Here is a 23,337-nt window from a genome sequence, read left to right as displayed (position 1 = left end):
ATGGCCAACGACTGACAGTAAGTTCACCCAGATTGTTCCCGTACCAAGCAACAATGCTGTAACCATTGATAACAACAGCATGATCACCATTATGGGACACAAACTCAATGGTCAGAATTATCTTCAATGGTCACAATCAGTGTTGATGTTCATATGCGGCAAGGGCAAAGATGACTACCTGACTGGAGCCATAGCCAAACTAGGAGAAGAGGAATCAGGGTACAGAGTTTGGAAGGCAGAAAATAACATAGTGATGTCTTGGCTCATCAACTCAATGACCAACGGAATCGGTGAGAATTTTCTGCTTTATAATTCCGCACAAGAGATTTGGGAGGCTGCTAAGGAAACCTACTCACATGCTGAAAATACCTCAGAGTTATTTGAAATTGACAGCATGTTAGATGACCTTAGGCAAGGTGACTCATGTTACACATTATTTTAACTCCCTAAACAAATATTGGCTTTAATTGGATAAGTGTGATACTATCCAATGGAAGTGTAGAGAAGATGCATCTACATACAAACAGATTGTAGAAAAGAAGAGGCAGTACAAATTTCTTATAGGTTTAAACAAGAACCTAGATGGAGTACATGGAAGAATCCTTGGAACAAAGCCCTTGCCAAACCTTAGAGAGGCTTATGCTGAAGTTCGAAGGAAGGAGAGCCGTATGAAAGTCATGCTCAAGTCTACTAGTCCAACCCTGGAACAATCGGCCCTGGTCACCTGCAGCAACCAGCAAACTCAATTTAAACAAAAAAAGGATCAGCCATGGTGTGAGCATTGCTAGAAGACTGGACACACTAAAGACACTTGCTGGAAAATTCATGGAAAACCTCCTGACTGGAAGCCAGCCTATGAAAAAAAGAGTAAGGGGGCACTAGCTTCAGCAGAGGAAACTGTAGCAGCCTTAGCACCAAATCTGTTCAGTAAATAACATATGGAATAGCTCCAAAATATGTTTGGAAAAACCCAGTTTTCTCAACCCTCTAACTTGGCCTCCGACTCTATAGCCCTTAAAGGTAAATGATCTCATGTTTTAACTGCTAAAAGTGAGTTTTCTACTGCATGGGTTATTGATTCAGGGGCTTTTGACCACATGACTGGAGAGACTAAGTTATTAACTAATGTTCAACCCTGCAAGCAAGATTGGGTGGTAAGAATTTGTGATGGTTCATTGTCAAAGGTGGTTGGAATTGGAACAGTAGCAATTTCATAACATTGACCCTGAATTTTGTTCTCTTGGTTGCCAAATTTAGACTGCAACTTAATATCAGTGAGCAAATCATCTACTGATTGTAATTGTGTGGTTAAATTCTCACAAAATTTGTGTGAATTTTAGGACCGGAGTTCGAGGAGGACGATTAGCAATGCTGAAGCATGTTCGGGCCTCTACATCCTCAAAAGGACTTCTCCTTCTAGCAGTAAACTTGTTCAATCCAGCAACTGTGATTCCTTTAAACCATATGTTTATCTGTCTAATGTTCATTCCAATAATAGTGCTATCATGTGATGGCACTATAGATTAGGTCATCCTAATTTTGTTTACCTTCAGAAATTGTTTCCCTCATTGTTTAAGAATAAAGATCCTCATTTGTTGTAATGTGAAATCTGTCAATTCTCTAAACATATACGGAACACCTATCCTAGTCAAGTCTATACTCCATTTTCTCCTTGATACATAGTGATGTGTGGGGGCCTTCTAGGGTTAGAAATATTACTGGAGCTCGTTGGTTCATATCCTTTATTGATGACCATACTCGATTAACATGGGTATTCCTTATGAAAGAAAAATCTGAAGTTGGTTCTATCTTTCAAACCTTTCATTCAATAGTGCAAAGACAATTCAATGCAAAAATTCAGATCTTGAGAACAGATAATGGCAAAGAATACTTCAATTCTATTCTTGGTCATTATCTTTCCCAACAAGGCATTATACATCAAAGCACATGTGTTGATACGCCCCAACAAAATGGGGTTGCAGAACGAAAGAACCGACACTTATTGGAAGTTGCGAGATCCCTATTGTTCTCTACTAATGTTCCTCCACAATTTTGGGGTGAGGCTATTCTAACGGCCACCTATCTAATAAATAGAATTCCCTCACGCATCCTAAAGCATCAAACTCCTAGTCAACTTCTTCTTACCTCATTTCCTCATACTCGGATCCTTTCACATCTTCCTCTAAGAATTTTTGGTTGTTGTGCATTTGTTCATGTACACAATCATCTTAGAAGCAAGCTTGAGCCTCAGTCTCACAAATGCATCTTCTTAGGCTAGTCTTCTCATAAAAAAGGATATAAATGCTACTCTCCTGAACTGAAAAAATTCTTTACTTCCATGGATGTCACATTTATTGAGAATCAGCCCTATTATCACAAAACTGATATTCAGGGGGAGAATACTCAAGATACTTCCTTAGAATATTAGTTTTGGGATTTTATTGACAGCCAACAACTTGAGGAGACCAAGGATTTTCTGCTCCTATTCTTGCTCCTACTATCACAGAACTGCAGGTTTATTCTAGAAGACAGTCCAAACCTAAGGAAAATGAGGCTCAAACATGCCCAGGGACTGTTCAAGAGGCTGAACCAAAATCATCAGTAGAAAGAGGAAGAAATACAGCTGGTGAGAATACTGATACTATGTCTATTGATGATGAGGATATACATTGGCCTATTGCCTTGAGGAAGGGTGTGAGAACATGCACAAAACATCCTATACAAAATTATATCTCATACAAGGGTCTCTCACCAAAATTCAGTATGTTTGTTTCAAATGTGGACAAAATGCAGGTTCCTAATAATATTCAAGAGGCTCTTCAACACCCTAGATGGAAGGAGGCTGTTCTTGAAGAAATCAAGGCTTTGAAAACGAATGAAACATGGGATATCACTGATTTGCCTCCCGGAAAAAACCCTGTGAACTGCAAATGGATTTTCACAATAAAATATAGGGAGGATGGAGAGATTGACAGATTCAAGACCCGGTTAGTGGCAAAGGGCTTCACCTTATGGTATTGACTACTAAGAAACATTTGCTCCTGTGGCAAAATTAAATACCATAAGAGTTCTATTGTCCCTAGCAGCAAATTTGGATTGGCCTCTACATCAGTTAGATGTGAAGAATGATTTCTTAAATGGAGATCTAGAAGAGGAAGTTTACATGGAGATTCCCCATGGATTTGAGACTAAACTTACAAAGAACAAGGTTTGCAAGCTAACGAGATCTCTCTATGAGCTTAAACAATCCCCAAGAGCCTGGTTTGAGAGGTTTACAAGGGCAGTCAATAAGTATGGATATAATCAATGCCAAGTTGACCATACTTTATTCATCAAACGGTCCTTGAAAGGTAAACTAACTATCTTTATTGTATATGTGGATAATATTATTGTCACATGGGATGATATTATTGAAATCAAAAGCCTTAAAGAAGTACTTGTAAGGGAATTTGAGATCAATGAGATCAAAGACCTAGGAAGTCTAAGATACTTCTTAGGCATGGAAGTTGCAAGGTCCAAAGAGGGAATTTTAGTCACACAAAGGAAGTATATCCTGGATCTCCTTAAGGAAATAGGAATGTTGGGTTGTAAACCAGCAGAGACGCCTATGGAATCTACGGCAAAATTGGACATTAGCAAAAAGAGTAATCTAGTTGACAAAGGAACGTATCAAAGGTTAGTGGGAAAGCTTATATACCTATCACATACAAGGCCAGATATAGGGTTTTCGACGAGTATTGTAAGTCAATTCATGAATGATCCCAAGGAAGAGCACTGGGAAGCAATTTATCGCATCTTAAGGTACTTAAAATCAACTCCAGGCAAGGGATTAATATTAAAAAAAATAGCAAATCGAGGGGTCAAAGTCTATACAGATGCTGATTGGGCAAGTTCAATTTTAGATAGAATGTCAACTTCAGGATATTGTTCATTTGTATGGGGAAATCTAGTGACTTGGCGCAGCAAGAAGCAATCAGTTGTATCTAGAAGCAGTGCAAAGGCCGAATTTAGAGCTATGGCTCATGGATTTTGTGAAGGAATATGGCTAAAAAGATTACTTCAAGAGCTGCAAACAGTGTTCTAAAAGGCGCTAGGCGCTAGTCAGGAGCCAGGCTGGGGCCTAGCGCTTAGGGCACCTAGGCAGGGGCCTAGGAAAACTGCTATTTTTTTTTTATTTTTTAACTTTGTAATATAATTTGATGTTATTTTCAATTAAATCAAAGTTGAAAAGCATCAATAATGCAACATAAACCGATAATATAACAATAATGGAATGACAAGTGAAATATAGAATTAAACATGAGAAAACAATTGTTATAGATCAGTTCTAGGTTCAAACTTCAATAAGACAAAAGCAACAAATATTAAATTTTTTAAAACATTAATAATAATAATTAATAAATATTTGAATAACAAATAATCAAATAATAAATTAAATAACAAAAAAACAAAAGAGGCAAATGAGGCAGAGGGTAAGTTGATGTTGCTGCTGCTTGCTTAATACTAAATTAATAAGCAAGCGTTGCTACTGCTTGCTTACTGCTTACTGAATGAGGCGAAGGGGTGAGTGAGGAAGATGAAGCTGCAAGAGACAACCAGAGCATGGCGGTGTGCAAGCACGAGACGGTGGCGATGGCGACTCTGCAACTGCAAGAAACGATGGCGACGGCGACTCTGCAACTGCAAGAAACGGTGGCGGTGGCGACTCTGCAACTGCAAGAGATCGAGACAGTGGCGACATGCGAGCATGAGAGATGCAACGGCGACTCTGCAATAGATTGTCGGTGGCGGTGCGCGAGAGAGAGAAGGGGAAATCGACGAGAGAGAAGGGGTAACGGGTAAGGGGAAACAAAACCTTAATAAATTTATGCTAAATCGATTCACGCGACCCAGGCGGCCGATTAGGCCATAATCGGCCAGGTGGTTCACGCAGCTAGGTGTCCGCCTAGGCGCCACCCGGTACTGTTTAGCCGGGTCGGCGCTTAAGGTGGCCGATTTGGCCATAATCGCAACGGCCAGCGGCCACCTAGCGCCTAGGCCGCATTTTAGTTCACTAGCTGCAAATAAACACAACAGAACCAGTACTAGTATTATGTGACAACTAATCGGCTATCAGCATTGCTAAAAATCCGGTTCATCATGATCAGACTAAACATGTGGAGATTGATAGACACTTTATCAAGGAAAAACTGGAAGGAGGAGTATTCAAGCTAATCTATACCCCTACTAGTAACCAAGTGGCCGATGTACTCACTAAAGCTCTATCTAGAAGAATATTCGATGAATTGAATTACAAGCTTGGCTTGAATAACATCTTCAACCCATCTTGAGGGGGAGTATGGAAATCAAGAAGGATCAGAAGCTGTTAGGCGAGATATTAGGCAGGTTTTGAAATATGATAATGGGATTAAAAGCAGCTATGCAATGTCGGATAAGGATCAGAATTCTTAGAAGAAGATAAGTCTATTTATCTTATCTAGTTGTTAGTTGAATTCCTAAAATTTAGAGCTAGATAGTTTGTATTTTAAATAAGCCTAAAATCTATTGTAAAGTAAATAGACTTCTACCAATGATGAGAGTCTAATATACGATTGTATATATTCTCCCTATGCTGTGAATGAATTAAGTGATTCCATTCCTTTATTCAATTTCTTCAACATCCTTGCCTTCGAATTTAGGTAGACCTATAAAATCCATAGAAACTCCCTCCCAAGCCTATTCAAGTATAGCTAATGGTTGCAGTAGACCTGAATAGGCCACCTACTCATGTTTACAACGATGGTAGGTTGTACAAGATAGCACAAACTCCACCACTTCCTTCTTCTGCCCAAGCCAAAAAAAACAATTGTCTCACCTTATGATATGTAGCCCTTATTCCTAAATGACCATCCAATGGGGAGCAATGCAGTGTCGTCGGGATCCTTTCCTTCAATGCTTTATCATCTCCCACCACCAACCTTCCATTGAATCTAACCAAACCACTGGAGAGTGTGTACCTTGGCCTCCCTATAGAATGCATAGTAAGTTAGGCTATGAGGTGTTTCAGTCACTCAATTTGTTCATAGCTCCCAGTTAGCTCCTTAACCCATTCTAGTACCAAAGCAATTATGGATTAGCAATTACCCTTCTCTTCCCTCCTTGATAGGGCATCAGCCACCACATTTTCCTTTCCCTTTGGGTAGAGAATAGTGTAGTCCAGCCCTATTAACTTCAAAACCCCCTTCCTCTGCAAGTATGTAGCCTTTGCTGAGATAGGAATTGTAAACTCTCATGATCTATTTTGATTATAAAAGGATTCCTCTCTAGGTAGTGCCTCCATTTCTCCACCGCCCCCAACACTGCAAGCAACTCCTTATCATAACTTAGCCCGAGGTGCCTTGGAGGCAAAACCTGGCTAATATAAGCTAGGGGCCTACCTTCTTACATGAGAACTGCCCCTATTCCACTATCACAAGCGTCAGTCTCCACCACAAAAGGCTTAGAAAAGCCTTGGTAGTGCTAGTACTGGTGCTTGTGTCATAACCCTCTTTAGTGCTAAGAAGGTTGCCTTGGCTTGAGGGTTCTAGTTGAAGTTGTCCTTCTTGAGTAGCTCAAGGGTCTATTGATGATCCCATAGTGCTGTACAAACTTTCTGTAATACCTGGTTAGCCCCAAGAAACCCCTTAGTTCTTTCACCGTAATTGGTCTAGGCCACTCCACCATTGATGCGAACCTTACTAGGGTCGGTTTTAACTCCTCTCCAGAGATTATGTGGCCCAAATATTCCACCTCCTTCTCAGCAAAAGTACACTTTGATAGCTTGACATACAATTGGTTAGATTTAAGAACCTCAAAGGTAGTTCTGAGGTGAATTAGATGTTATTCACAATTGGGACTATAGATGAGGATGTCATCAAATAAAACTAATATGAATTTCATCAAGTAAGGGTTCAAAATTCAGTTCATCAATGCTTGGAAAGTAGCTAAGGCGTGGGTGAGCCTGAAGGACATGACAACAAATTTTTATAGCCCTTGGTGTGTACGAAAAGTTGTCTTTGGTATATCAAAGGGTTCCATCTGGTTTTGGTGATATCCAGGCCTTAGGTCCAATTTGGAGAAGATTTTGGCTCCAGACAACTCATCTAGCAGATCATCGATGAGGGGTATAAGCAATTTGTTTTTTATGGTGTTGGAGATGAGTTGACGGTAGTCAACACAAAATTTCTACGTCCCATCCTTTTTTTTTTTTCAAGGCAAACGAGCTTTGGCTAGGTTGAATGATAGAGGTGGATAACATGTTTGAGACTAGTTTTTCTATTTTTGCTTTTTGAATTGGGGAGTATCTGTAGGCTCTAATGTTCATGGGAGTAGAGTTAGGCTTGAGGTGTATAGAATGGTCCAGTGGTCTTTGGGGTGGTAGTGAATTGGGTTCAACAAATAGGTCCTTAAATTTTGTTAAAAGTAAGTGTAAGCTATTTGAAGTTTGTACCTCAGTGGAAAGCTGAAGGGTGGTAGGGCTGCTAGCTGTTTGATGCTTCTTCCCTTCCATTTCCACTTCTATTCCTCCCCATTCCATGGCTTGTATTGAATACAATTGTGCAATTTTCCCCCCTTTACTCTATATCAACTTCTATAACTTCTTTCCATTGATCATTTTGCACTCCCCTTGCTCCAAACTGCCCACCAGTGTCAACTTCCTACCTCCCATCTCCATAACGACTTCCAACTTGTTGAAGTCAAATGTTAAAGGATTGACTATACGCATCCAATCAACTCCTACAACAATGTCACAACCCCCCAACTCCAAAATTCTCAGATCAACCTAGAATTATTGCCCTTGCATCACCCATTTAAAGTCCACACATTTGTAGTGGCTGCGCATTTTATTTCCATTAGCCATTGTCACTGATAAGGGCGTGGTGGTTGTCATTCTACACTTCAGTTTGGTGGCAGTAGCTTCATTCAAGAAGTTGTGAGTATTGCCACTATCAATCAACACCATCAGCTTCTTCACACCCACCTGTCCTCTCACCTTGATTATCTTCCCAGCTGAACCCCCTCTGAGTGCGTGGAAAGAGATCTCTCCACCCTCATCCCCTTGTTCTTCCTCAAGCGTGGTCTCTGCAGCTTCCCCTTTTTCCTCTTCCTCTTCTTCCTCTATGCCATCTACTCTGTCCTCATTTGCCCTTCCATGTTTAAGAGCTGCCTCTTACACTGGTGACCAAGGCTATATCGATCCCCACATTTGTAACATAATCCCATCAGCCTCCTGTTCTCCATAGTGGTATTTTTGTTAGCCAGATGATTGGGGTTGGTCCAACCACTAAGGCTCGGGAATTACCTCTTGTGGGATGGCTAACAGTAGGTATTGGCCTTGGCAAAGTCTTATTTCTTTTGAAGATGGCTTCCAAGGTTAAACTCTTGCAACCTGGCCTTTTCTACCACCTGTCTCACCATAGTCGGTATCATCATCTTCACCATGGATCTTAGCTATACTTTAGGCCACTGATAAACCTAGATACAAAGTATTGCTCTATAAGGGAGGGTTAGGCATTCCACATTAAAGCACCTAATTCTTCAAAAAAAAATTCATAGTTAGTAATCGATCCTTCTTGCTTAAGTTTGTTAAATTCCTCAATCACGTCAGCCATATTCCTCTCACCAAAACGCTTGCACAACTCCTCAACAAAATCAATCCATTTTGTTTCCATTCCTTCAGATCTGGACCATCCTTGAAACCACACATTAGCCATATCATTCAGATAGGTTGTGGCAAGGGTAATCCTTTGGTGTTTAGCTACATTATAAAACTGGAAGAAGCGCTCACACTAGCGGATCCACCACCTAGGCTTGGGTTCACCGAACAAAGGTATCTCTAACCTCAGCATTGGTGTGTGAGTAGTATTATGAGAGGCTAATTCTCTTACATGTACTCTTGGTTCCTCATCAGACAAGTTTTCCACCTTTGCCACACCCAGGGGTCTAGGGAGTATGCCTTGGTTGTTGGTGCATGCAGAAGTATAGTGGTTTTAAAAATAAAACTTTTGAGAGAACCACAAATGCTGGATAATATTGCAGAGCTGCAACTTTTTTTTTTTTTAACTAAATCTGATATGGCTTCTCATTTCTTTTCTCTTTATATGGAGCCAAATAACCATAAAGGCTAATCAAGGCATTTACAGCAGCTTTGGAATACAAAAAGACTCCTAGAGAATTAATGCTATAAATGCTATATTGAAAACAAAACTATAAAGCCTTTCTTAATACTTTAAATGTTGTGTATTTAAATGCTTCTAGAAACCACTTTAGATGCTCCTTGATATGCTGAAAATCATAAATTATCTCACAAATTCCCCTCTTAATTGTGATTTTCAATTGGGCTTTGAACTTCTCGAACTTTTCTGAACTGATTACCTTGGTGAGCATGTCTGATGGCTGCTCATTTGTACTCACAAACTTCAGTTGAATTTCACCCTTCTATACTAAATCTCGAATGTAGTGATGTCTAAGTTCAATATGCTTAGTCCTGACGTGAAAAATAGGATTTTTTGTCATAAAAATAGCAGAAATATTATTGCAACAAATTACCATAGGCACCTCATGCTTCTGGCCCAGGTCAGCAAGCAACTTTCTCAACCAAACAGCTTCACAAGCTACTTCTGTAGCTGCAGTATACTCGGCCTCTGCTGATGATAATGTAACCGTTTGTTGCTTCCTTGAACTCCACGAAATAATGTTACTTCCCAAGAGAAACACAAAAGCCGAAGTACTCTTTCTATCTTTCAAGGATCTTGCCCAGTCATTGTCAGTGAATCCATTTAAAAAATACTCTGATTCTTTATTATACCTGAGTCCAAGTTTCTTGGTTCCATTAAGATATCTCAGCACCCTTTTCGCTATAGAATAATGCAATGTGCTCGGGCTACTCATGAATCTGGATAGCATACTAACAGCCTGCATAATATCTAGCTTAGTATAGGTCAAATATAACAAGGAACCAATCAGACTTCACCAATCTCTAGAAGTCGTCAAAATCGCCTGAAATTACTACTCTGTTATGATCTACCTTGATGAAGTCAGATCGAAATTACCATAAAGGAGCGCTGAAATTCACAACCAAGAATCACCCATCCAAATTCGCCTTCAAAAATCCACTCCCCACTGCTACGAGCTTTGTTGAAATCAGATACCAAAATTGCTTAACTTCTTAGCCGAGACCCAAACTTATTCCGCCACCATCAAAGCCACCAAGAATTGGTTGGAGAACTCGCCTAACCAACTTCACCTCCAAATGACAAACAAGAATTGCCAGACTTCCGCCGAACCAGCTTTGATCACCCACGAGACCGATCATCCAGTGCAATCGCCAAGTTCCTACTCACCGAGACCTCTTCCCACTTCACGCCATCCTTCCTCGTCAGAATTGACACCTTCTTCTCACTCAATCCAAATTGATCAACTGAACCCCTGCACTGTTCGCTATCTATTTGCGAGGAATCGCCTGACAACAATTATCATCGGTAAGAGGAATCGAAAGCCCATAACCGCTCGTCCACCTCCTACCACCCAATCGGTCTTGCAATCTTGAAATTTCGCCTCTTACAATTTCACCCACACAGAAATTAACGACGTTTCTTCTCAACCCAATCACCGTCCAAGGCTCCAAGTTAGCCAATTGTCCGCATATGACCGCAATTGATGTTGATCAACAATCGCTCAAGAATTTGGACTAGCCTCAATCGCAATTCAATGGCCGAGGATCACTGGCTCTGCTTCGCCTTCGCACGCCTTCACAATCCGAATCTTACGCACGGATAAAAAAAATTTCCAGATCCTTAGCCGAAAACCATTAGAATCAATTACTGGAATTAATTGGATCTACAGCCAAGAATCGTTGGCTCTGATACCAATTGTCATGTACCTAGGGTTTAGCTAGGATTTTGATAAGGAATTGAGAGAGATCAGAGAGGGAAATTAGACAGATAGGGGAGGAAATTGCAGCAAGAAATGGGGAGGATTACATAGAACAAGGAGAGGGAAATCGAAACAGAGAAGGGAAGAAATTAGAGGGTAAGAGCAGAGAGAGAAACGAGAGTGGGATTGGGAGAGAATTCTAAAGAGAGAAATCAGATTTTCATTTATCAAAAACATAAAAAATTCCATCTGTTTACAACAGCCTTATATAGGCATATCTAACTCCTAACAGCATACACAACTCACCCATGTGCTCCTAACCAATTGCTAAAATATCTCCTAACAACCATTATTAGCCTATTACCATATTGCCCATTTATTGTTCCTTGGATCATGACAGTGATTAAAGTTACTTCTGGTAACACCGTAGACAACATCTTGTATTATCAATAGGAAATACAACCGTGCTCTATCTTTTATGCTTATTACTTATATCTGACTTAGAAATCATCCTTGCAGCAGCTAGTTCACATGTTGTCATTTTGTATATTCATTAGGGCATAATCTATCTAAAGAAATCGATTCTAAAGCTGGAATCGAATACTTAATTAACCGAAACAAAGGGAAATAAATATACAAGTCTTCTACCTTAGGTTGAAGTCTATTCTATGTACAACATATCTGATAAATTTAAATATAAACTAGCTATCTCTAGATAAACTAAATCTCAGCTTTATTTTATCTCCTAAATATTCGGTATTTTATCTATGCAGCAATCAATCTTCAAATCTTCTTATCTTATCTTTAATCTCGGCTTATCAGCTTTAATCCTTCATTATCTCCACACTCCCCCTCAAGCTGGGCTGAATATGTTGTTCAGGCCAAGCTTGCAGCTCAATTCGTCAAATATTCTTCTTGGTAAGGCTTTAGTCAGAATATCCGCCACTTGATTGTTAGTAGGAGTATAGTTTAGCTTGAAAACTCCTTCTTCCAATTTTTCTTTGATAAAGTGTCTATCAATCTCCACATGTTTTGTCCAGTCGTGATGAACTGGATTTTTAGCAATACTGATGGCCGACTGGTTATCACACAACATTTGTACTGGCTCTATCATATTCACTTGTAATTCTTGTAGTAGTCTTCTCAACCATATTCCTTCACAAAATTCGTGTGCCAAAGCTCTAAATTCAGCCTCTGCACTACTTCTGGAAACAACTGATTGCTTCTTGTTGCGCCAAGTAACTAGGTTTCCCCATACAAATGAACAATACCCTAGAAGTTGATCTTCTATCCAGGATTGATCCGGCCCAATCTGCGTCACTGAAGACTTTGATTCCTCGGTCTTCTGTTTTTCTGAACATTAATCCTTTGCCATGAGTTAATTTCAAATACCTTAGGATCCAATAAACTACTTCCAAGTGCTCTTCTTTGGGGTCATTCATAAATTGGCTTACAATGCTTACAGAGAAACCAATATCAGGTCTAGTGTGAAATAGGTATATGAGTTTTCCCACTAGTCTTTGGTATCTTCCTTTGTCAACTGGAGTACTTTCTTTGCCAATATCAAGCTTTGTCGTAGATTCCATAGGAGTCTCTGCTGGTTTGCAACCCAACATTCTGTTTCATCAAGAAGATCCAGAATATACTTCCTTTGGGAGACTGAAATTCCTTCTTTGGATCTAGCCACTTCCATGCCTAGGAAATATCTTAGACCCCCAAGATCTTTGATCTCAAATTCCCTTGCAAGTATCTTTTTGAGGCTTTGGATTTCAATAATATCATCCCCTGTAACAATGATATCATCAACATATACAATAAGAATGGATATTTTACCTTTTGAGAAGTGTTTGATAAATAGAGTATGGTCGGTTTGGCATTGGTTATATCATGCTTCTTAACTGCCCTTGTAAATCTCTCAAACCAGGCTCTTGGGGATTGTTTAAGCCATATAATGATCTCTTTAGCTTGCATACCTTGTTTCTTGTTTGGTGAGATTCAAATCCATGAGGGATTTCCATGTAAACTTCCTCTTCTAGATCTCCATTTAGAAAAGCATTCTTCACATCTAACTGATGTAAAGGCCAATCCAAGTTTGTCTGCTAAGGACAGCAGGACCCTGATAGTATTTAGCTTTGCCACGGGGGCAAATGTCTCTTGGTAGTCAATACCATAGGATTGGGTGAAACCTTTTGCAACTAACCTGGCCTTGAATCTGTCAATCTTTCCATCCTCCCTATATTTTACTGTAAAGACCCATTTGCAGCCCACTGGGCTTTTTCCGAGAGGTAAGTCAATGATATCCCATGTCTCATTTTTTTCCAAAGCCCTGATTTCCTCAAGAGCAGCCTCTTTCCATCTAGGGTGTTTGAACGCCTCTTTTAACATTGTTAGGAACCTACACTTTGTTCAAATTAGAAACAAATCCACTGAATTTTGGTGAAAGCCCCCTTGTAAGAGATATAGTTTTGTATGGGATGTTGTGTACATGATCTTACACCCTTTCTCAAGGCAATAGGCTAATGTAAATTCTCATCATCAATAGATACAATATTAGTATTCTCACCAGTCATTTTCTTTCCTCCATCTGCCAGAAGAATCGGTTCAGCCTCTTAGACAGTCCCAGAACATGTTGGGGCCTCATTCTCCTTAGATCGGGGCTGTCTTCTAGAGTAAACTTGAAGTTCAGTGGTAGAATTAGGAGGTTCCTTGGTAGGAGGAGCAGAATGGTCGTTAGAAGAGATAGAGGTAGGTTCAGGGGGCTGCTCATATTGGTGGCTATCAGTAGAATTTTCCCAAAACTGATATTCTGAAGAGGAATCTTGAGTATTCTCTCCCTGAATATTAGTTTTGGGGTAATATGGCTGATGTTCAAAAAATGTGACATCCATGGAAATAAAGAATTTTTGAAGCAATGGAGAGTAGCATTTATAGCCCTTTTGATGAGGAGAATAGCCAAGGAAAATGCATTTGAGTGACCGAGGCTCAAGCTTGCTTCTCAGATGGTTATGTACATGAACAAATGCACAACAACCAAAAACTTTGAGAGGAACATGGGATAGAATCCGAGAGTGAGGAAAGAGATCGATCAAAAGTTGGCTAGGGGTTTGATATTTTAGGATGCGTGAGGGCATTCTATTGATTAGATAGGCAGCCGTTAGGACAACCTCACCCCAAAATTTAGAAGGGCACATTAGTAGAGAAGAACAACGATCTTGCTACTTCTAATAGGTGTCGATTCTTTCTTTCAGCGACCCCATTTTGTTGAGGGGTATCAACACATGAGCTTTGATGTATAATACCTTGTTGGGATAGGTAATGACCAAGAATAGTATTGAAGTATTCTTTGCCACTATCTGTTCTCAGAATCTGAATTTTGGTATGAAATTGCCTTTGCACCATTGAATGAAAGGTTTGGAAAATAGTACCAGCTTCAGATTTGTCTTTCATAAGGAATACCCATGTGAGTCGAGTATGATCATCAATAAAAGATATGAACCAACGTGCCCTAGTAATGTTTTTAACCCTAGAAGGCCCCCACACATCACTATGAATCAAGGAGAAAGGTGAAGATGGAGTATAGGGTTGGTTGGGATAAGTGTTTTGTATATATTTAGAGAATTGACAAATTTCACACTGTAAAATATGGGAATCTTTATTCTCAAATAATGCGGGAAACATTTTACGAAGATAAACAAAATTAGGATGGCCTAATCTATAGTGCCATAACATGATAGCACTATTATTGTTGGAATGAGATAAACAAACTAATGGTTTAAAAAAGGAATAATTGCTGGACTGAATAAGTTTACTGCTGGAATGAGGAGTCCCTTTAAGTATGCAGAGGCCGGAACATGTTTCAGCACTGCCAATCGTCTTCCCCGAACTCCGGTCTTGAAATTCACACAAATTTTGTGAGAATTTAACCGCACAATCACAGTCAACAGTTAATTTGCTTACTGATATTAAATTGCAATCTAAACTTGGCACTAAAAAAACTGATTTTAATATCAGATTTCCATAAATTTCCACTGAACCTATTCTAGCAACCTTTGACTGTGAACCATCGGCTATCCTTACCATCCAATCTTGCTTGCAAGGTTGAAAATTAGTTAGTAGATCAATGTCTCCAGTCATATGATCTGAAGCCCCTGAATCAACAATCCATACAGCAGGAAATTCACTTTTTGCAGTCAAAACATGTAGAGATTTACCTTTAAAAGCTATAGAGCCGGATGCCAGGTTAGAAGGCTAAGAGATCTGGGTTTTCTCAAACATATTTTGGAGCCATTCCATTTGTTCTTTACTGAACAGATTTGGTGCTATGGTTGCTGCAGTTTCCTCTGTTGAAGCTAGTGTCCCTCTACTCCTTTTTTCATAGGCTGGCTTCTAGTCAGGAGGCTTTGCATGAATTTCCTAGCAAGTGTCCTTAGTGTGTCCGCTCTTTCGGCAATGCTCACACCATGGCCGATTCTTCTTTTGTTTAAATGGAACTTGTTGGCTGCTGTGGGTGACCAGGGCTGATTGTTCCATAGTTGGATTTGTAGATTTGAGCATGACTTTCATACGACTCTCCTCCCTTTTTGACTTCAGCAAAAGCCTCTCTTAGGTTTAGCAAAGGCTTTGTTCCAAGGATTCTTCCACGAACTCCATCTAGATTCTTGTTTAAACCTATAAGAAATTTGTACAGCCTCTTCTTTTCTACAATCTGTTTGTATGTAGCTGCATCTTCTGTACACTTCCATTGGATAGTGTCACACTTATCCAATTGAAGCCAATATTTGTTGAGAGGGTTAAAATAATGAGTAACATGGGAATCACCTTGCCTAAGGTCATCATACATGCTCTCAATTTCAAATAACTCTGAGGTGTTTTCAGCATGTGAGTAGGCTTCCTTAGCCGCCTCCCAAATCTCTTGTGCAAAATTATAAAGTAGAAAATTCTCACCGATTTCATTGGTCATTGAGTTGATGAGCCAAGACATCACCATGTTATTTTCTATCTTCCAAACCCTGTAACCGGGCTCCTCTTCTCCTGGCTTGGTTGCGGCGCTAGTTAGGTAGTCATCTTTTCCCTTGTCACAGATAAACATCAACACTGATTGTGACCACTTAAGTTAGTTCTGACCATTGAGCTTATGCCCGATAATTGTGAACATGTTGTTATTATCAGTGGTTGCAGCATTGGTATTTGGATAGGGGATGATCTCGGTGGTCTTGCCTGCATCGGTGGACTTGTTGCCTCCGCCAGCCATCTTGATAGGAGATTCTAGTGTCTACGGGTCAAAGAAAGATGTTGGTGGCTAGTAGTCTAAACACTGATGGTTTTGCAATACCGAGAACCAGATAGCAGCGTTGATAATTAGGAGGAAAAAAGAAACAATTCTTGCTCTGATACCATGAAGAAATTGATTCTAAAGCTGGAATCGAATACTTAATTAACCGAAACAAAGGGAAATAAATATACAAGTCTTCTACCTTAGGTTGAAGTCTATTCTATGTACAACATATCTAATAAATTTAAATATAAACTAGCTATCTCTAGATAAACTAAATCAGTTTTATCTTATCTCCTAAATATTCGGTATTTTATCTATGCAGCAACCAATCTTCAAATCTTCTTATCTTATCTTTAATCTCGGCTTATCAGCTTTAATCCTTCATTATCTCCACACTATCAAAAGCAACCTGTCTCTATATATTAAATACAGGCGTTCTCCAAAAAAATCATACCTGTCGAAGAGTTTTCCTTTGGTTTAATGCATACATGTCGTCCTGCTTGGGGAAACCATTTCCTTGAGTCAATGAGATGGGAGGAAGAGAACTTCTGTTAGCCATGTCAAATAATTTGAGTGTATCCTCATAGCCATAGTGCAGTAAGTAGGAGTGAACTAATCTGTCAACCAAAAGTAATGGCTAAAGTAAGTTCCTAACTGTATCCTCATAATAGTAAGTAGCAAACTATTATGTCAACCAAAAGAATAGTTAAATTACTAACAAATCAAATCTCTAACAGGATATTACAAAAATGAGAAAAACAGTTCCGAATCAGCATCTGGGTAAAACTTTGCTCAAAAATGATAACAGGAAGAGTTAAACATAGCTAATTAATGGGCCTCAATGACTCCAGCAATGGCTCTCACAACAAGCTATTGCAAGGGTGTTGGTATGGTTGTTGCTAATTGTCATGAATTATGACTCCCTAGTGTATTTGCATGCCAAGGGTGGTATCCGTTATCCTGGGGATTTACTGGCTATGGTTGCAAGTGCATTGCTATCAAGATGTTTTATATTTCATGTCATATGCTTTGCCACTCAAAGAGTAAGGTTGACTCCAGTCCTAATTTGCCCAGGGTTGGGGGGCCACGTGAGGGAATACGCTAGGCCCATGACTATCAAAGTGGTGCTTGGTGGCAACTCAGAGGTGCACATTGATAGATATTGGGTCAGGCCAAGTACATGGCTGTGCGTCTTTGGTGGTCAAGTAGGAGACGGTGAGACAGGCTGGAAGTGCTAACACGCCAAGTGCTCCTAGGAAAAGGAAGAGGCAGCTGCACAACAACGGCATTGCAAAATTGGTTTAAGAGAGACTACCACAGGCCGTGACTCTCCAGTGCCAAGGGCTAGCCGTATTCGAGGGCGGTCTCCATTATCCTGCAGATTTACTGATATCTCGGTTATGGTTCAGGTGCATTGCTATCAACATGTCTTATATTTCATGTCGTACAGTTGTTGCCAAGGGAGTAAGGATGTGTCAGACCTCTGAATCTAAATCTGACAAGGGATTCTCACTGGTTTGGTGAGAATTGGGCAAGAAATTAAGGGAGAAACTGAGAAGAACTGTAGGGAGAAATAGAAGAACAGAGGGTGAGAGAGAGAGAGAGAGTGTTTGGAAGAAATCTGGAATTTTCTATTGATAATTAGTTGATTTGGATAAGGCTGAATCAGGCCTTATATATTGGTTACAGCAGCAACCAAATGATTCCCTCCGTACAATGACTTGGCCATCTCTATCTTCTAGAACAATTTTGTTATAACTACCAAGGTACCCCCCCCCCCCCCCCCAAGCCTAACAGCCTTGGTACAACTCTTCTTAGCCCTAGGTACATGACAGGATGGCTCCACCACTTGCCAGGTGCTAGGGCACGGCACAAGGGAATATGCTAGGCCCATGACATGACAGTGAAGATCTTTCATGATGGATGTAGCTAAAGGACTGTCTTCAATCCTGTAACTGTTGCTCAAAATTTCTAAGTTGGCTTATATTGATGAAAGGTAATGAAAGAAAATTTGCAACTAAGGCTCCCATACCAAATTGACACGAACCAAGGGAAGCAAGAAAATTCGTATACAAAGAAGAAAAAGAGATGATGAAGAAATTTGAAGTGAGGGAAGACGACAATGAAACAGGGAGAGAAGATGACAGAGAGAGAGTGGAGAAATCTAGAAATTTTGAACACATCATCACATGTGAGTATTCCTCTTGATCATTCATCTATTTCTACGAAAAAAGAAAAACATAATCCTATTATAAATCAAATACAAAAATTCTACTGCAACAACAATCACAAGCCTATAATGCACCAACAATATCTGAAAATAAAATATAAAAAAAAAAACTAAACCTAATTTGTGTTTTTTTCTTCTTTTCATTCTCCCGAAAAATGTCTATCTTCATTGACCCCCATCACCAATGATATCCTTCAAAATGCTTAACCTAAAATATGATTTTAAAAAAAAAAAAAAAAGAAAGGCAGTGCTTATTGTGTGTGCAGCATTGAAAAAGACTTCACTTTTTGGACTATGATATAATGCTTTCAATGCCCAACAAAAGGCCCACTACAATATCAGTTTCTTGATGTCTGCTATATATACCATATAAGTTCGCCCGGGGAGGGGGGGGGGGTGTTGGAATAAAATTTCACTTTTACTTACTCATAACTGGCATTATGTGGTAAAGAAATTTTCTCAACCATCATCTGTTGCTTTGCTCTTTCTTGTGCTTCATATGCCTAATCATGAAATGCAAAAATAGATAAAGGCATCAATTTTCAGGAAAATCATAAAGTTGGGAACTTTGTTTATGCATATGAGTAATGATCCTTTATTACATCAAACATGATAATGAATCAGCATCAAACTAGCAAATGGAAACTAAGAATACATGAATTGACATTCAGGATTATCAGTCCCAGGCTCTAATATAATATTTCATGTCATTCACTGGCCAGCAATTGCCAAAGAGAAATTGATCTCGTAAGCAGGGGCAGAGCTAGCATATAGTGAGTGGGCTGTTCGACCCCACTGATTATTTCTTTTATAATGTATATGTAAAATGTATAGTTTGATCACACTAAAAAAAATGAAAATTTTCAATTGACCCCACTCATTAGAAAATTACAAAAGTAAGAAAAATTGACTTTGGCCCTCCAAGTAAATAATAAATCAATTGCACTAGTAAATTTGTGAAATTAAATTGGGGTAACAATGTAACATTAAAAAGTTAATATACTTTAAAACTTTTATACACTTTAATGACAAATGGGGCCCATATTCAGGATAACCCTTTGTCTTCTACTTGTATAAAAATTTTTACTTTTATAAAATTTATATTTAAATTTTATGTTTAAAAATTGTAATAGAAAATTTGAACATGGTGTTTTTTTTCTAAGTAAAAGAACTATAAAATTAGTGTCATAAATAATATGAATACTCTATTCTTTTTCTCAGCCAAAAAAAAAAGATATTCTTTTTATAGTTATGTTTAATTAACTCCACTGGCCTCTAATCTTGGCTCCGCCATTGCTTGTAAGCAGTCACTTGTTATTACTGCCATATGATATGACAACATAATAGTCCCTTTTCTCTTTTAATAAATTAATTATAGTTTCAGTATACTGACAGTAAGCAAACCTGAAAACAGAAGGAATTTGCACCAAAGAAGAATCTCCAGGTGTAACAATGTGCGTCCCATCTAATTGTTGAATCCCCACACATAACAGTAATATACATTTGGCTAGCATCTCATTTAGCACAAAATGGTGACCGAATTAAAATTTTTAAATCCACCCAATAAAAATTCAAAAACAAAAAGGGAAGTTTGTATCTCAGTAGATAACCATAGGCCCTTGCCTCTTCAAGTAAATACATTAATCTTTTATAACTTTACAAAGTGAAAATGAATTAATAAGAAACCATGTAAGTCAAACCTATCATTAACTGGGTAGTAATTGACAGAGGGCCAAACAAGAAATGCAGGTAAGTAAACTAAGGTAAACATGCTTAAAGAAGATGATGGTGATGAAAAATAAGAAAAATAACATACCTTAAGATCAAAAACAAAGGGTTCCTTGCCAAAATTGACACTGACCCTACAACATCAAAACCAGATAAACAACTGTAAGCATCAGGAACTCTATGGCTTTACATAAAATGCTGAAACAGCTAGTCCTACTTTATGAAAGACTTTTGCATAATTAGCAAGTGAAAGGAGAAATCAAAAAAGACAGTTGCCTATGTTCATGTAAGGTAAATATTAACACCACATAAATCAAACAATAATTCAACGACATTAATGCAAATAAAAGCGATAATTATATCCAAATAGTAGAATCCTAAAGTAAACTCTCAAATTGATGAGCTCCGCATCAAAAGTATACAGAAGGGACGTGACTTACATCTTTGGTTTACGTGGATGCACCAATCAGATACACAACCGTGCAATTAAATTATACAAATGGCAGAGGCAATAAATAAACAAGCAAACAGAAGAGGAAAAGAAGGCAAAACATACTCCTCATTTTGGCTATGAATGGAAATAGTAGGAAATAAGGGACCCTTCAAGTCCTTGTACACCGTTCCCACCACAATCCCATTTTTACTGGCATCAACAACATAGAGCATAGAATATGAGAATTTAAGAAGACAGAAGAAAAGCAAACTAAGAAGTTAAAAAAAAAGTATGAGGAATTGAAACTGCAGGCCTTCACAAGCATCAAAAGTAAGTAAAATATATGCAGGATCAGTTGCAGTCTGAAAAGAAGTAGAATGTGAAAATTGTCTTACGTAAAAAAGAATTCTTGTGAAGCATAGTTGATACCACAACCAACTGTATCACCAGCTGTATAAGTAGGGCCAAATGCCTCTCCCTTTCCAAGCCCACGATAAAGAAATCCATCATCACCATGATAACCATAACTGTTTGGTTCCCAACTGTTGTTTAGAAATGATCAGGAGAAATGTCATGTTAATTGAAAATGAAGAGGTTATAAATTACCAGCTGCAGCTCATGAAATGCCATCCTAACGGGCAAGAGTAACATGCATAGCCAAACATGTCAGTTATTTCTGGGAATTCCAGTTACGAAGTTTCTCCTTTTAATCTTTGCTCAATTACTCTTTCTCAAAGTTCCATAGTATTGCTCATTAATCTTTCCACAGCTTTGAACATCTCCTTTATTCTTAAATAGGCACTAAAGTGCTCTCCCTCCACTTCTCTAACATCATTTTTCATTTGACAATCACATTAAATAATTTCATTAACCAAAAAAAATGCCCTCTTATCCCATGCATTTCCATATTTCTACCGATACATTACTTTTTACTATTCTTCACCTTTGTTAATACTTGTTTTATTTTATTTGGACATATGCATCTATAGACCATGTAATGCCTATCTTCTTAATAGCTATTAAAATGCCCCAACACAGCCCTTGTTTCTCCAACTTCATTGAATAACTTCAAGAAAAAAATTCCTCCCATCTCTCCCTGGCTGCCCCTTCATTTACTAGTGCTTTTTGGTTTTCGTCTTTAACACATTTCAGTTAGCCTAAATCTTTGGTTTTTCTCTATTGCTTTAGCTAGATTATATATATCTCTTTCTCCTTCCTTTGTATCAAGTCATTAATATAAATTTTAATAAGCCTTTGACTTTGCTCCAATAATTGCATTTATGCGTCTTTTTTTGTCAAACTATGCCTCCTCAGATCTTCCTCATTACAGCATTATGTAAAGTCTTGTAGCAAGCTCTTTTAGTTTTGATTTTCTCTTGTACCTCTTTGTTCCACCACCAATACTCTCTTCCAATTTAGGACTTTCCCTTCCCCTCTCCTAGAACCATTTTTGTTGTATATCAAATAGTTGTTGAATCATTTGTATTAGATTAGTTGAGAGTCTCGGATGGGTAGTTATGTCAGGAAAGTATTTGGTAGTTCATTTAGTTAGTCTTTCTGATAGTTGGTTAGTTATAACAGCCAAGGTTGTTGGTTCATTAGTTCTTGTTTGGTCCACCCTTATGTTCTATAAATAAGGGATCGGGAGCCATTAGTTCTATCTTCTTCTCATTTTCTAATTCTATCTTGGAGAAATATGTTTGAGTATGTGTTGTGTAAGAGGAAAGCTAGTGAGTGCTTTGTAATCTATTGTAATCTCTGTACAGCCTGGGTATAGGGTAGTGAGAGAGAGTTTTCAGTACATGTAATCGTTTTTTTCAATATTCAAGATAGTGGAGAAGAGGCCTAAGGTAGTCTGGATGTAGGTTTCCGTAAGGGAACTGAACCATGATAAATTACATGTCTTCTTGTGTGTGTGTGGGCATCTATTTTGTTGCTTTCATATTTTGTCTTTCTTTTCTTTCGTGTGTGGGGTATTTCCGATTATCTTGAGGGTTGAGTGTTTGATAAAGTGAGGCGGAAGACTAGGACAACAACTTGGTGTCAAAGCTTGGGGGTCTCTGTCGATCAAGAAACTCAAGAGGAGGACACGAGTTCCAGAAGAAAGAAATGGTGGCAACTTCATCAAGCTACGACGTAGAGAAATTTGACAATAACAATGACTTCTCCCTGTGGAAGATTAAGATGGAAGCCCTCCTCGGCAATCTTGGCCTTGAGGAGGTGCTGAAAGAGGAGAAGGAAATGTCAAAGACCCTCACGGTAGAACAGATGCAGGAGATCACTAAGAAAGCCTTCAATACTCTAATATTGAGTCTTGGTGACAAAGTTCTCTGGGAGGTATCCAAGATGAAAACGGCAGAAGAAATATGGAAGAAATTAGACAGTCTATACCTAAAGAAGACTCTATCTAGTCGTCTCTACCTTAAAGCCAAGTTCTTTACATTTAAAATGCAAGATCATCAAAAACTTCAAGATCACATTGATGAATTTAATAAATTTTGTCTAGATCTTGAGAATATAGATGTAAAATACGATGATGAGGATAAGGCCCTAGTTTTACTTCACTCATTACCTAGGTCATACGAGACTTTTGTAGACATTTTGAAACATGGTAGGGATAAGTTGTCCTTAAATGACGTTATCGGTGCCCTTAACTCAAAAGAATTGAGGTTTAAGCTGGATGGTAAATCCTCATCTGGAGATGCCTTGACTATAAGATCTAGAAGTCTTAAGAGAGACTAAAGGTAAGGGAAAATCTAGGTCGAAATCTAGGATAGG

The 23,337-nt window shown here is 38.7% G+C and overlaps 1 protein-coding gene across 1 annotated transcript in view; it reads right to left on the bottom strand.

Moving 5' to 3' along the window:
• LOC127799543 (ran-binding protein M homolog) overlaps window positions 1–23,337 on the bottom strand; it is a 35,873-nt gene that overhangs the window by 5,846 nt on the left and 6,690 nt on the right. Inside the window, exons 2-6 of the mRNA XM_052333671.1 lie at window positions 20,955–21,101; window positions 20,683–20,769; window positions 20,215–20,260; window positions 18,825–18,901; window positions 16,623–16,785 (exon numbers count right to left, since the gene is read on the bottom strand). Coding sequence (XP_052189631.1) covers window positions 16,623–16,785; window positions 18,825–18,901; window positions 20,215–20,260; window positions 20,683–20,769; window positions 20,955–21,101 — 520 coding nt within the window. The remainder of the gene's footprint in view (window positions 1–16,622; window positions 16,786–18,824; window positions 18,902–20,214; window positions 20,261–20,682; window positions 20,770–20,954; window positions 21,102–23,337) is intronic.

This window comes from Diospyros lotus, chromosome 4, assembly GCF_014633365.1.
Source record: "Diospyros lotus cultivar Yz01 chromosome 4, ASM1463336v1, whole genome shotgun sequence".
NCBI classification, from domain to species: domain Eukaryota; kingdom Viridiplantae; phylum Streptophyta; class Magnoliopsida; order Ericales; family Ebenaceae; genus Diospyros; species Diospyros lotus.
This window is presented reverse-complemented; position numbering and strand designations above follow the sequence as displayed.